The sequence below is a fragment of the Bactrocera dorsalis genome, chromosome 3, assembly GCF_023373825.1.
Source record: "Bactrocera dorsalis isolate Fly_Bdor chromosome 3, ASM2337382v1, whole genome shotgun sequence".
NCBI lineage: Eukaryota > Metazoa > Arthropoda > Insecta > Diptera > Tephritidae > Bactrocera > Bactrocera dorsalis.
In genome coordinates this window covers 63,892,216-63,908,094 of record NC_064305.1, presented here as the reverse complement: position 1 = coordinate 63,908,094, position 15,879 = coordinate 63,892,216, and the positions used below count along the sequence as shown (strand labels likewise).

The window sequence follows — 15,879 nt, the reverse complement described above, 5'->3', positions numbered from 1 at the left end:
TTCTGTGAGATATGTTATAGAAATTGGGAAATAAGCCTTTCTTAATAATAATATGCCTGTATGACAAAGGTGATAGATTGAATCGGATCAATAATTTCTTTAGACCACATACCTAAAAGAAAGATTTTCGAACTTCTAGCTTACTTTATACCACATATATCGGTAAATAGATTAGTTATCTGAATAAAATTAGAAAGCCTTATGCATCTAAAGGTGTTTTTCTGGCTCTGATGCTGAAAGTTGCAAGAGTATGACATGGTCGTTTACACCCGAAATTAGCACTTCATTATTTGTTTTTAACAACTACTACGGTAATTAAGCTGAATACATAATGAAACACTTTGAGAATATGTGTCTTTTTCCATATGTATGTCCCTGTAAACATTCTAAACAAATATTTGCTGAAATTATTCGGAAGTTTTAGTTGAGTTTAGGACATCAGTAACACAATTCAACTCCCATTGCAACGATACATTTAATGACAATTAAGGTTCTTGAGGAACACATTTTCTGCTTTCCATTACTCAGCAATATTACATCCTAAGCACACAAAACACAGTTCAGATATTGACTGACCTATGACAATATTTATTGCCTAACGGTGGCTCACCGTACAAACACACTCATATGCAAAGCAATAACAGTGCTTCAAGTGTATTTCCACACATAGTGGAGCCATGGATAACGATTTTGCTTTATGCAACGTGACTTTTGCAATGTTTCTTGACTGTCACATCATCGCGAATATTGTTGGGCGCGCTGCGTAAGTCTTTCAAGTGGCAGTCCGTTATGCCAAATTAATATGTTTGTAAGTGTAGTTAAATGTATATATGCAGGATTGTGAAATTTATTTGAGTAGGGAAAATGGAAGCTTGATATTAAAGTTATTTAAGCTAAATAAGCGACAATTCGAGAAATTTAGTTTAAAAATTTATCAAGTTGACAACTCCGTTCTACGATATTATCGATAACAAAGCGGTATGAAACCGCACAATCTTGCTGCTCTCACAGGTCCACACGCTGGGATAATGTTTCTTTAAAGTTTCCTTTTTAAAATCGATTGTTTCGTCGTCCACAAAAAATTCGTTAATCAATCCGTCCATTTCAATTTTGAAAAAATATGGAACAATGATTCACTCCAAACTGTGATATTTTAGGTTGTGACGGCTTCTCAACGATGGCTTGCGGGTTATTATCATCCAATTTATTAACGTACGCATTCAACCAGCATTGAGCTTCATTGCTGAACAAAATTTCCGTGCTAAAATCTGGATGCATGACCACTCGTCTTGAGTTCATTTTCAAACAAGCAAAGTAAACCAGATCATCATGAAATGGCAAGCCAACTTGAGTATAAACAAGGTAACAGCTGTCAAAAAAAGACTTATTATGAAAAAGTATTGCCTCACTGAAAACCAAACGTTAAAAAAACACCCTTACAGTCCGTCAAGTAAGAGCGTAGTCGACTTTACCGACAGTTAATAAAAGATTTCGCTTTAATTCCTTCGCGAGCCGATAGAGGGAAGCTCTGTCCTCGGTGCATTGCCAACAAAGGTTCAGTTGCCGTTGATCTTTTGAAAGAGAATCACGCCATGAGTGCTAAGTACGCGTCGCGCCACGAAATTGTGTCATTTGCATCCACCCGAAAGGTCCCAAACTGTCGCAATCAATGGCTGCTAAATATATGAGAAAGTCGGAGGCATTTGTACAGAAATGGATACGAGTACAGCTATATGTAGTGGCTAAAAATGTCGACGATTTAACAGAACGTGGTTCGATAGGAAAAGTGAACAAAAAAGATGAAAACGGAATAGTGACTCTATTTTAGCGGAATCCTGCTTTAACATTGCGGCAAGAACAAGCAAAACTAATGGCAAAAGGTTTAGATATATCCTACAAAACTATCTGAACCCTTCTTCATACTCATGATCTGAAATGGTGCAACACAATGAAGAAGCCTCTGTTGAGTAAAAACTTGTGACAAAGCGACTCGCTGGAGCGCATGAGAATATTGATAGTGAAATTGTCATTTTTACTGAAGAATGTTCTATATGGGCACGTTCTGTACTTACGCGAGCCTGGTCAACTTCCACCAATAGGCTTGTTCAGCGGACCTTAAACCATGGAATAAAGGTGCATCTTAGGGGCGGCACTTTTTATCTTTTTACTGACAACCTAAATGCCGAAAAAATGATAAAAATCTAAAAAAGGTTCATCAGGAAAAATGAAGATTGGATTCTGCAGGAGGACAACGATCCTGATCACCGCAGCAAGCTCTGTACTCAGCGGAAAACTCAATCTGGCGTCCTTACATTGGATAGGCCGTCGCAGTCGCCCGATGCAAACCCTATTGAAAATGTGTGGGCATATATTAAACAGAAGCTTCGCGGAAAACGCACATACACTTTGAAGCAGTTGTCTTACGAAATTCGTCGGATCTGGAGATCCTAGCCACTAGAATACGCCGTCAAATTAGTAGAAAGCATGCCTCAGAGACGCCAGGCAATTATCGATGCCGATGGCAACTGGATATATTATTGACCAAATTGCATCATTGTTTGTAATGTGTACAATGTACATACATATATGCAAGTAGAAATACGAAAGTTTCATAAAATAATTTTTTTTATAAATTAACACGACCACGCTCTTACTTCACAAACTGTATTTGGAATATCATATTTTTCAACAATTTTGATGTTTTCGAAAATGATAAATTAGGATCAATTTAGGAAACATGCGCTTAAAAAATATCTTTTCAGTCAATGTATACGTTTTTCCTTAACATTCCAGTAGAAAAGACCAAAAATTTTTGTATTTTTGGCCAATCATTTGTTTATTATTTAGGTAATATTTTAATAATCATCCCGCTTAATTAGGTTTTTTCTGTCTGTCATGCCCGCTCAAGGTGTGCCGTTCACCCCAATGCAGTGAACCTGAAATTTTTTACTTGACTTCTAAATAGCTGTACAGGGGATTCAACCAAGATGACATTGGGCATAATTTATTTGCGAAAAAATTCAATGAACATTTAATTTCTGGTATATATTGTAAATATACTAATGTGCATATATATATTATATATGTGTGTAAGTGCTAATTGTATATGCTTTAGCTTTTAAGTAAATATGTACGCCTGCACGTGTTAACAAGGTGTTTCCTTTCCGTTTATTTTCAGTGCTATTAAGGTAATTGACATGCCTCAATGGGGAAATGAATGCTAAGTGAGCCAACAAACTGTCGGCGCCTAAAAACTGATAACGAAAAGTGTGCGTATACGAATGGCGAAAACAAAACAAAGTTGAAAAGCAAAAAAATGCTAAATGCTGGTGAACCACAAATAGCCTTAAAAATGTATTGTGTATATAACTGAGTAATGGTTTTGAAAACAGTTTGAAATGAAAGGTAGTATAAGCGTGGTGCATTAAAAGAAGTGTTAAAACTTTCATAACAAAATAAAATCGCAAAAATTTTTTAAAAATCGTTTATAAAACAATAACTCTTTATAAAATTGTGGCTTTACCAGAAGTCGTGACGTGCGTGCGTAGCAGAAAAATCATTTGACTACACTGTATTCGATGGTTATTGCCCTTGCAACTGAGTTTCCATGCTTTTTGAGTGTATATACGCTTAAATCCGATTAGTGCGACAGGCTAACAGAAGTGTTATACTGTAGAGGTCCATCATTTTGTAATTTCACGTTTTAGTGCAGGATAACAAATTGGACACGGCTTCTATTTTGGGCCGAAGGAAACAAATAAACATACACAAAACCAGTGAAAAAATAGTGCATTTGCGTACGTTAAAACTAACCATTTCTACACCTACAAGTAAACTTACAAACAGACACAAAAGTGGAACTACATTCTCACGCTTCCGAATGTCATGATTTATCATCATGTGGACATACATGATGGCCGCAAGCCGTGGAGAACGGGCGAATATGATGATGTCTGCTTCGAGGCGTCGCAATGAAAGTGAATCACCGAAATATGGTTACAAGTAAGTCACACTAAAGCTAATAGTATATAAGGGACAGGAAGTATGCTCATATACTGTGAGCACTTATATTATTCTCGATGATTCTAACCTGAAATGTAGCATACTTATAAGCGGCTAATTAAATATTAGAGCTCTAAAATCCATTTAAAATGTAGATATAAATATTTGGAAATATTAGTGTTGATATATTTTTGCCTATTTAATGTAAGTAGCATAGCCTTTGATGCAATAAAACATAAAATTAAATGAAGGGTAGTCTTATAAAAATTCTTTAAAAAGGTATACATTTAGGATATCTTTATAGCATACCTTTAGGCATTTCATTCCAACACATTAAATATAAAGTCTATTTCAATTTCATTGCTAATAAAAAATATTTCTTAACCTCTCAAAATTCTTCACACTCTCTTAAATTTCATTCGAAAACAGCCTCGGCCGCTCAATGCCATATCGTTCCACCGCTCGCCATAATGTGCTACCATTGCACTCATCAGCAAGCTCTACTTTACCGCCCGGTGCTTATACGTCTTATGGACATACCTCGACAACAACAACACCATACTACGAATCACACCATCTCAGCAGCAACCAGGCCGCTGACGCCAATTTGCCAAGCGCAAGCATCAGCGCCGCTTCCACAGCCAGTCCGCCGCCATTTCACACACACGCTGCCGCAACGGCGTTGCATAGACTGCCGCCACACCACAGCAGCCAACATCACGTCGCCCATGCGACGGCGACAATCGACGAAGATGGCACCAGTCTCTTTTCGCCACTCTCACCTTGTACGCCGCTCACCGCTGCCGTGGACAAGGACACTCACATATTCGTGTATAAGGGAGCGAAAGCGAAAACGGCTCGTAAGCGTCTAATTGCCAACCATGTCGGCGAAATTATGGCTGAGGTACCGCGCCGCATTTCAATGGAGGCAAGCGATGAGGAGGATGCCATTGGTCTGGTGGATGAAGTGGAGCGCCGTCGACGTTGCCTTCGCACTGCTAGGAGGAAATCCTTCGCTGAGCCGGAGAACGCTGGCGTTTCGTCAGGTGCCGCTGCTGGAAGAGGAAGTGGGAGTGGTCGCAATGACGCTGGTGCGTTGAGTAGTGGCGTGGAGGATGAAAGCGGCGAAGAGGATTATCTAGAGCTGGAGAGTGGCAAACGGATGTCACAGGTAAGCATTTTTCAATGTCACTTTTGAATCCCTAAAAAGAAAACACGTTCCCACATGGTTATTCTTGGGGAGTGGATCTATATATACAGTTCGTATAAAGATTATAAGTATTATATACTTGTACATAGCATACTTCACCAATAATAATAATAACACCTTCAATCACAAAGAATATTTTTAACATAGCAACGCGAGGAATCAATTTTATTCGATTAAGCCAAATATTACTGAAAAAAGACAATAATAATAACAATAAAATCTTGTAAATAAAATAGTTTTTGTACTTGAGTTGATGGCAGTGACTATTCCTTAACATATCACTAGAAACAACTGATGAACAATCATAGGTAATTAAAACAAGAAAAAACGCAGCCAAGCTATAATATCTTTTACAGTTTTATTTCTTCTATCAGCTTTATGTATAAGTAAATCAGAAAAAAAAAAAGATATTTCCAACGGAAAATATTTTGCTGGCTCTTTCTACCCACGTTGGTTGATAGGAAGAACCTTCAGTTCAGATTAAGGCTAGAAAAAGTACCTTACTCTTGATTTTTATCGGCCAGTTATATAAAGGTATTGTGTTCCAAATTTTAAGCTTTGCTTTACACAACACTGTATTACACATTACATAATGGAAAATATCAAAGATCATTATTTGATTAATGATTAATGACGTGATTAATCGAAGGACTCGCACACAAAAAATTAATTTTTGACGAAAGTGCAAACAAAACATTATGAACTAAAATAATTTTTACCAAAAATTGCCTTAAAAAATACATTGTAAAAAAAAATTTTCTATCAATCACGAAGCCAACCTATTTAGAAAAGCTATGAAATATTTCAATAATATCTCTTTACTAGTTTCTGAGAAACCGTGACCACCTCAAATTCGATGGAAACGATGTTTCGAGAAAAATACGGTCAAAGATTGAAGTAGCCGACCGATTCAGCCTGTCGAGCCGCTCTTTCAAGATTCTGTCTCCTATACTTTCATTGCGATTGTCTTGAAATTTTTGACCAAGTATTCGAGACATTTCATGGACTTAAAAAAATTTATATAATAAACAAAATATTTTTTTAATATTTCAAAATCCGATGTAAATCCGAAAGTTCACAAACTCTTCAACTACATTTTACAATATTCTGAGGAGAGATAGAACAAATAAAATTCGAAAGATTTGGTTTACATACAGCAAGTAAAGAGCAGACCTCTTATTAGGCACGTTAAGGAAAAGTCATGCAGTATTAATAACCACCGCATGCCCTTACTTCGTCCACAAATTTGACTCTGGACAATACTTAAATCAACGCCTCAATAATATCAAATGATGGATTTAAAAAGGGTAAGCTCTAGCCCTAACAACACGTTAATTCATTAAAAATAGCCAGCGGCCCTTACACATATACGCATTCGCATACAGTCAAAATTGTCACCCACAAAAAATAGAATTTTACCCAACATAAAAATCGTTAGTGGCCAGTTATGATAATATCACCAACGCAAAATGCCGCAAATTACTTACTTACATAATATTTCCCGATAATCGCAGATACAGCAAAAATAGTACGAGCAAGATATTGGCTCACAACTCTAAGACAGCTAAATACCCAAAATAAAAGTTAAAACAAAAGCCTCAAGTGCATTTTCACCAAAGCATTTTCTAACGGCAATTTGATATTATGTTTGCCCCTTTGCCGTTTTAGTTTACCATTGTCTTGGATTTGCCACATTTTCGAGTGTTTCGCTCTTTCTCAAAATCATACCTAAGTGCAAGAATCTTTGTGTTCTCTTCAATGAAACTTGTTCTTAAGTGCTCTTTAATGCAATTAGTCGCTTTCTTTGTTCAGTTTTCAGCAATAAATAGTAAATAGTGGTTTTATGCTGTGAAAGCTATATACAAGTATATTTACAGTGATGTCGAGTTTATTTGACATAAAAGCAAGAAAATCAACCGTTCTGAATTCCGAACTTCGAGCGGATGAAAAATGCGGCACAACAACATACAAGTGGATCATAAATCTACCACATGCTCGAGATATTTATTTTTGCTAAAAGTAGTAAAATATTCCCTCTAAGATGCTATGGTGTTTCAATATCAGCAGTTTCGACAAAGGAGCAGCTTTTTAGTTTAAAAAGACATGTGTTAAAGATCAATATCACAGGAAATTTGGAACTTGTTCGCGTATATACAGACTGACAGATAGATTGTCATTATGAAATCAACCTAACTCTTCATGCTAATCATCTCCTCTGGGTGTTAAAAACTTCTAGGTAAATTTAATATACATACCCTGCTTAGGGTATAATTAAGAACTGTTTCACTGTTTATTTAAAAACGGCTGAGTCTGTTCACAAGTCTCAACTTAAAAGATACCATATTTTGTTTGATATTAGCTTGACTAACTTGGTTGGTAGTTTAGTTTGCCTCAGATTGGTCGAACGGAGTCGATGTTTCGGATTTGTCTTAGTACGACCCAGCTTTTAGCAATACGATGACTTTTTCAGAAGAATTGACATAAACTACGTGAATCGATGTTATTCTGCTTACTTGTCATGCCTTCCAAACATCCATTGTAATTTAGGTATAATAGTACACAAGGAACTTCCATTTGATATGCAAGGGCTTGCCATCCACTTCAATAATGAAATTTTCCCAAGATCACATTTTTTTGTTAATGTTGATTTAAATCCTTTGGCAGTAAATTCAATGGATTTTCCAACAATTTTCACCAATGTTCTTTTCGCGCCATCTGCAGGTTGATGATTTCCATATAAACATAGATGTCTCGGTGATAAGCGCAACGAGTCCCCTGTCACTTAATTTCCTGAAATACAATATGGTATAATTCAGATGTGGGTTGACCAGTGTGACTTAATGCATTATGTTGCTATTGTTACCCTTAATGGCATTATTACCATATAATTTGCATAAATGCTTACTTATCATAAAACAGAAGTTAACGTTACACACAACCGCACATACACATAACTAATTAATTAACTCGTTGTGAATATCATAGGCACTTCGGAGTATTCGTAACTTTTTTATATAGACAGAGTGACTTGCATGCTACAAATGCTAAATGCTATTAAATTTTGACTTAAACGTGTAAGGTGAATGATCTTGTGATGATGATGTCAGTTTTTGAGGTATCGATCTGAAAATTTTCACTTATCCTTTTCTTCCCTGCTGCTTGTTTGGCAGAACCTTCGATATCAGACCACATAGAAATACCAAGATCTTGATAGATATTTTCATTGCGCATGTACCATGGCGAATAAGTGATTGTTCTAAGCACTTTCGAAATGGAACCCCTTTGTATTATATCAATATAAATTGCACAGGTCGTACTCCACAGTTGAATGTCACACATCTAAGCATTTCTGAAAAGCACTTTTGGTCTAGGCTAAGTTTAGAGTGTTTATTAAAACTCCAATTTAAATTTGCAGCTCTTATCTTCTTTTTTTAATAGAAATATGTTTTATCCACGTAAGCCTTCTATCTGGGTTAATAACAAGATAAATTACTTCGTTCGCTTGGGGCAGCATAAGTTGACGTTATTTCTTCGTAATCATGAATTAATGTTACCGAAACCATTTTCATACACTTCTTAATGATCTTAATCGGAATAATACATGAAACTTCTGCGAATCTCTTTCTTTCACTGCAATCGACTCAAGTCATATTTAAAGAAATATATATCATATGTATAGAAAAGTTTCTTTCAAAATCCTGTGCCTTTAACTCCACGCTTTTATTGTACTGGGCTTCGAGTACAACTAATGTGTCTCTAAAGAATAATCGGTTATATGGGGGATATATGATATATTTATCCAATCTAACCACTCGATAAATTATTAATAGAATATTATAATGCATATATGTATTGAATTTCACTGACGAAGAAATTTTTATAATCCCAAAAAAGTAGACTTCATCAAAAAAGTCGCTGGTGCGGAACCGGTTCTAAACTCTTAGTTTTAAGCAAAATTGTTCAGAATGTTCCGTAGAATATTTCCTGCATATGGGCTATTTTAGAAAAACATTCTTGTAGACCCGCTATAATGTACGTACTCGCCTTCATTGGTTTACGAATAAGTAGAAGTAGTATATTTGTTGGTGATGCGGTACTAGGGGATACATGGGAGATAGCGATTTAAAGACACATTCGAATAATTCGTTGGTTTTTGATGAACAGTCTTTTACATGCTTAAGTTTTCGGAGAAATTCCATGGAATGGGAAACTTAAAAAGTAGAGTACGAATAAGTAATTAACAATTAAGTAATTATGATGCCTTATTTTGATCGGTGTAGAGTGGAGATCACCACATAAACATCTGCGCCTTGGAAAAATGTTTATGTACAGAAGTTTAACGCATGCAATCCCCTCTATATATATCTTTTTTCCCGTAGTTCCTAGATGGAACATATGGTCTCTACTATATATAACATTTATTACTGTGTTTACTCATAAGCGTTCTCCGAATCCACATTTACTTTGATTTGTGCATGCATTTTGCAGTAAAAATACTCAAGTAAGTTTTTATGGTCTTCAACGCAATTAAAGTAGCAAAGTCCTTATCAGTGTATGTTAAACAAATGAGAGGTTTTCATAGTTTCAGTGTCGCTGTCAACTTTTCTGGAATAGTACTACCATTTAAACAAAAAAGGTAGTGAAATAAACCTTCCGCTTCACTTAAAGCCAGTGCTAGATACCATTACTCGGTTGGTCTCTAAATCTCCACTTTTCTCGCCCTTGCTGAGTGAACAACAAACACATACGCAAATGTCTCGACTACACATATGTAGACATATGAGTGGATAGCACTAAGCGTGACAAGGCGGACTCGTATTTTATAAATGTTGTCATCCACTGACTATTGACCTTAATAGTATTTACTGTTATGTTCAACGTTTAATTGAAATACGATTAACAGTGTAATTGACCTCAGTAAATTGTTCGCCACTACTGCGAAGGTAAGTATGTGTGTGCGCAACCGCACTCCAGTGTCAGCCGATAATAGCCAATAATATTGAAGTGGACACACCCTTCATTTCCGCCCGCATTTGCTCATAACATGAATGATAATTTATAAATGTTTAATTTATTTATAGTTGCGAAATAACATTTGCCTTACCTGCGTTGACAAAGATTTCAATGAAATTGTAAGTCTTTAGTCGAACAGCGTAGACCAATGGCAAGAAATAATAAATGTCAGCTTCCAAATGAAGATTAAATGCTTCTGAGAAATGTTCATTAACTCGAAGAGTGTTGCGAATTGATGTCTTCAGGCTGTTGTTGCCATGGCGAGTGAATTTGTCAAGGCGCACGTTCTACCAATTTGTTTTGTTGCGACCGATGTTTGCTATCGAAAATTTCCACAGGTGTAATTAGGGGACACGTGTGAGTTATTGGGAAGATGAAAGGTTAGCTTATAAACCACTTCTTTAATTTACTTTTAGGGGTTAATTGACTCATCGATTGATGACGATTGATGATAATTCAGAGGAATTTAAAGGAATTTAAATCTTATCAGTTATATTTATATTCTTCGGACTTAACTTCGCTTCAGCCAACCATATTTCTGTTCTTTCTCGATTTGATATTCATTTTTTTGTTTTATTTATATTCTGAACAGGACCATTATAGGATATAGCTGTCATAAAAACTGACCGATTGAATTTAAGTATATTTTAATTGCGACGATATATTCACACAATTTAATATGGATTATTATCTAGGACAATTCTTATGGTATAAGGAATATTTCTCCGAATGGTATTATAGCTTCGGTACAGCCGAAGTTAACAGGCTTTCTAACTTGTCTCTTGTCACATATTGGTACAGAGTATAATAGTTTTATTCACTTAACGGTTGTATAGTATACACTATATCACCTAAAACTAAGCGAAATAGATATTGGACAATATATATATATATATATATAGATATAAAAGCTAGGATGACGAGGCGAGTTGAAATCCGAGTGAAAAGTGCGATAAATCAATGACTAAATACGCCAGAGATATTACGTTTTACCCCCAAGATGATATGATAGGACTTTCGTGGAAAGGAGGTCAACATTTTATCTCTAGACCCTCCCGACCTATTTTAAACTAAATTGAGCATTTGGAATTCTTCTGGTATTTTTATTTCACAGTAAGAAAAAGGGCGAACCAGACTACAGCTAAGTCTTCTATAACACATTTTTAAATTCCATCTGATTTTTTCGGATTTGATTGTGTGAGACATATAACTGAAATGCGGAGAGAATGGGTTGAATCTTGTAAATACTTCCTTAGCACTGATATACGGGTCACATTATATTGGATATTCCGGCTAATATGTGAGTTATCTTAATAAAATTGAGAGAACGTGCTTATTTGAGGTTATATAGAATAAATTCGGGTAAAAAATTGCCCTAAGCCCTATATAACTAACAGGCTTTATGTACCTGAAAGTACTTCCTTCCCTTGCAAAATGAAAGAGTATAAAACAAATTGAGGCCGTTTATCTCTAGCTATGCCACTATGTTCACTCAAACCCATTTTCTCATTAAAGAAAGAAGATTGCCTCATTTCTAGAACTTAAAGTTGCGTAGTCCTACTTTGTAAAAATAATTTTCACGAAACTCACTTAAAAACTATTAAAGGGCGGCCTACCGTAAAACAAACATTTATAAGAGCTTAAGATTAGAAGAATGTATTTGCATTGAAATTATTAAGCATACTCACAAACATACGTGTGAGAAAATGAAGTACAAACGAGTTGACAAAACTATGAAGAATAGTGGCGACCTGCTCTATCTTAAGGATGCTGCTGCTAAATGAGCAGCCACAAGTGGCTGTAAGGAAGAAATTTAAGAAAGAAGGAAATTAAATAGGAGCAATGTAAATGGCAGACATACATTCATGCCAGTGCTAACAGATGAATGTTGCGGAAATTATGATTTAAACCAAGCATTTAATAGCGTCACATAGTCTGAGTTGTTGGTGGTTGCAGTTGTCGTCTGAATGCTCCAGCGGCTGCACATTGAAATTGCTATAGTTTAATTGGCTCTCAAAAAATTTTCAGTACTTGACCTCAAATTGCAAACTGTTTTCGTTTTGGTCTTTCTACTACTTGCTCGTCGTGTGTATAAGTATGATTGTCCTTATGTATTTCCATATGTATTGTATGCCTTATAAAATAATCTTTATGTTCGCAGTTTTGGTTTTTTCTTTCGTGTCGGTTTCCAACACTGCCCGCAATGATGTGTAAATGGTTGAAATACTTTAAATAACTGTAGATTATATAGAAACTCCTTTGCAATTGAAAGCGTTCGTCATTCTCGAGAATACTTTGAAGCCAACTCTTTGATGTTCTTCCTCGTTCCATTTTTGTTTCCGTCATGAGCTTCTTCGGCTACATTCTTTAACATCTTCCCTTTTATCCGTATTCTTCACTTGCAAGCTATTAGTAGCACCCTTTCTTCTACGTCATCATAGATAATAAATTAGACGAATATGAATATGCATAACATTTTAACTTATACTTCAAATGGTTTAGAATTTAATTAGCAACTTAAATAAATTAAAAGTGTTAGACTGTTTTTGCAGTTCTATTACTCTGCACTTCTACTTGGATATGAGTTTAGTATGATATTAAAATTAACAACATATGGTTTTTTAAATGGATATACATATGAGTACGTATACAAGTATATATAAGAATATGCTTTCTCATCTTGTGTACACTCCAATACATATATATTTATAAGTACTTATGAAAATTGATTTTGCAAAGTCGGAAACTCAATTTTCGAATCCTTAAGCACAGAGCTTTGAGAAAGTAAAAAATCCAATTATAAAATGTGCAGTTTCTACTCCATATGTTAACGTACATACGTACTATTAGTATAAATATGTTTTATTTATATATTTAGTGGCGCAGTGAGCTTTTTCCCATATGCATCGAAACTCAAGGGGAACGTTTGACGGGGGTTTTATACTGTCATATACTGTAGTGTCTTTTAAGCAGAAGTGGCAACCATCAGCAGATGTACTCCACCGAAGTGCGGCTTTTTTAGGGAACTTTGAATCCATTCCGATAGTAAAGCTGCTATACAAGCCTTGACCACACTGACATTGAGCTCAGTGCTATTCAAGAAGTGTATGACCTCACTAGCAGAGCCTGAAGCTACTTTCATATTAAACTTGTCGGGTTGTCTGGTCATCGTTAAAAATTGTAAAGCCTTGTTTAGTTTGAAAAGCCTTCTGACTTAAAGTGGTAAGTAAAAGGTCAATTCAACTGATGGGTGTCCTAACTGGATACTGTGCCATTAGTACTCATGCGGTGAGGCTAAAGATTTTGGAAGCCACAACTTGTCAAAGAAATATTCTCTAGAAACTTCCTTCTCCTCTTTACAACTTTCGCCAGATTAAAATTTGAGCATTTCGCTTGCCATACTATTTACAAACCCGCCGAATTGGTACTAAGAGTACCGGGCATTACAACGAACAGGTGTCCCAGGTTCTTCAAGTGGAATTATTAGTGGCCTCAATCATCCTATTTAGCTTTATATTTCAGTATTCTCAAATTTCGTACTTTACGTATAAATGGTCATGGTCTTAAATCTCAAATGACTTTAGTCTTCTTTCCAACCTCTTCTCAAGACTTTCATGAATCTCAAATGACTTTAGTTCATTTCAACTTCTTCTCTGGAAGTTTTCCTAAAACAACATCTCTACAACTCTCTACAAACCAACTTGCCAACACAAAAACGGGCAGTGCAGTTGGATTTCATATGATAATTATTGTGTTGGCAGATAATTGTTTAGCTGTTACGTTTTTAAGCTAATATATTATTTCTCAAATAGAAAACTAAAACTTTAGTTAACCTATAAAATTAAAACTAGTATTACCCCAAAAGCGCTATAAATTCTAACCGCATATGAAACTGAGAGTTAAAATTTCATTTAGCAGAAATGAAAATAGAATCAAAATGAAATAAAATAGTCGCTGCAGTTGAACAGATAAAAGTTAGTGGAGAAAAGTGGCTATAAATTGACACATCAGCGTGCGCCTGGAGAGAAGATTGGATACCAGTGACGTTAAAATCCAAGTGGAATTGAATCCTTTTATACAACTACACTTTGTGGCTTTTCATTCGACATACTTGCATATTTATATACATACATATAATAAATACGAAATTAAAATACTTGTATAGTCATAAATAAATTTAAATATAATAAAATAATTTATTAGCGCAACAATATTGATAGTTTTTATGAGATATACATACTTATCCCTTTGTATGGTAACTATATCCTGTAATATACTATATATCTTTCTCAAGAATAAGTAGACACCCTTGGATCTTCAATATAAAGTCGTAGGAAACAAAACACATTTCTTGAAACAACTCCTAAACATGTTTCTCCTTCGAACCCAATTGGCGAAGTTAATTGCAAATTCCATTACGCCAATGCAGAGAGAACGCGCAAGCAATTTAGTCGCAGAAAAATTTCATTTCATTTATTATATAAAACGAAAGTAATTAACATAGAACTCTCTAAAAGACCTCCTCGTGCAATGATCGCATAGAATACAATGAGATGTGCGACTCTATTCAGGGTCGAATTAGATGACTAAAGACACGCATACGAAGGTCATCATACTCTTTGCGGTGACATTGAAAACAGAAGATGCAAAAAATAAAAATGAACAGTTACTCTACTTATGTTCTTTAGAGTCCTTATGCCGCCTTGCCGACCATTGTATGAAAAGTTATATTGCTTCTTAATTGCTTCAAGTACGCGTGGCAGATATTTTGCACGCAACAAATATAGGAAAAATAAAAAAGTAGACTGGAAGCAGTCAAATAAAATTGATAGCAGCAAACTGGCAATCCAGTCAAACACCGAAGACAGCGCAGGTAGTAAAGTAAAACGCTTCTATTAGTGCTAATATGTACCCACAATTTGCATGCAAAACAGGCGTTTGAGTCTAATCTTGTCAATTAAAGAATAAAGACAAGGCACTTAGTGGTCACCTTCTCATTGTTCGGAGGCACATGACATTTAACAGCACTGGCTTCTATGTTTAGGCTCTTTGCTTCGTGGTGTTTGGCTTTTATGAAATTAATTTCGGTTTTTGTATTATAAATAAGTCAGTCACTTCGCAAATTTTAATAATTTTCTTTCAAGAACGATATATTAATGAAATAAATCACTTGATCCTTAAAGACTAGACATGGTTTATCATACGCGTGAGGCAAAAGTAAAGTCCATATAATAAGTCAGTAGAGGTAAAAAGCAATACAAACTTCTGCGAAAAATCATTAATTATTTCTAATGAATCTTCTTTTTCTTTACTGGCGTAGACACCGCTTTCTAATAAATATCTTCTGTTAATTCATAAAACCAATGGCCGAGACGTATGGTCAGGGTGACCCGAAAATCAAACTTTTTTCTGACAGGTCTATCTGGAATATTTCCTTAAAATTATTAAAATATTTAAATTAAATAAACATTGATAGATCATAAAAATAATTGGGTCAGAAAAAGCTAATATACCATATGCTGTAACAATATCCACATTATTAATGATGGAGGAAAGGCTTAAGATTATCGTCAAGGGTCAAACATAATTAGCTAAGCCAGAACATTCTTATTGTAACGAAATTATATGTAACGAAGAAAGGAAAAAAAGTAAAA

The 15,879-nt window shown here is 35.2% G+C and overlaps 1 protein-coding gene across 2 annotated transcripts in view; it reads left to right on the top strand.

Annotated features, from left to right (window-relative positions):
• Nucleotides 1-3,157: 3,157 nt before the first annotated feature.
• LOC105228518 (cyclic nucleotide-gated cation channel subunit A) overlaps nucleotides 3,158-15,879 on the top strand; it is a 50,790-nt gene continuing 38,068 nt past the window's right edge. Inside the window, exons 1-2 of one of the 2 annotated variants that reach the window (XM_049450938.1) lie at nucleotides 3,158-4,002; nucleotides 4,841-5,173. In XM_049450938.1, coding sequence (XP_049306895.1) covers nucleotides 4,898-5,173 — 276 coding nt within the window. In that variant the 5' untranslated portion in view covers nucleotides 3,158-4,002; nucleotides 4,841-4,897. Of the gene's footprint in view, nucleotides 4,003-4,431; nucleotides 5,174-15,879 lie in introns of both variants that reach the window. The other variant, XM_049450937.1, reaches the window with a different exon arrangement.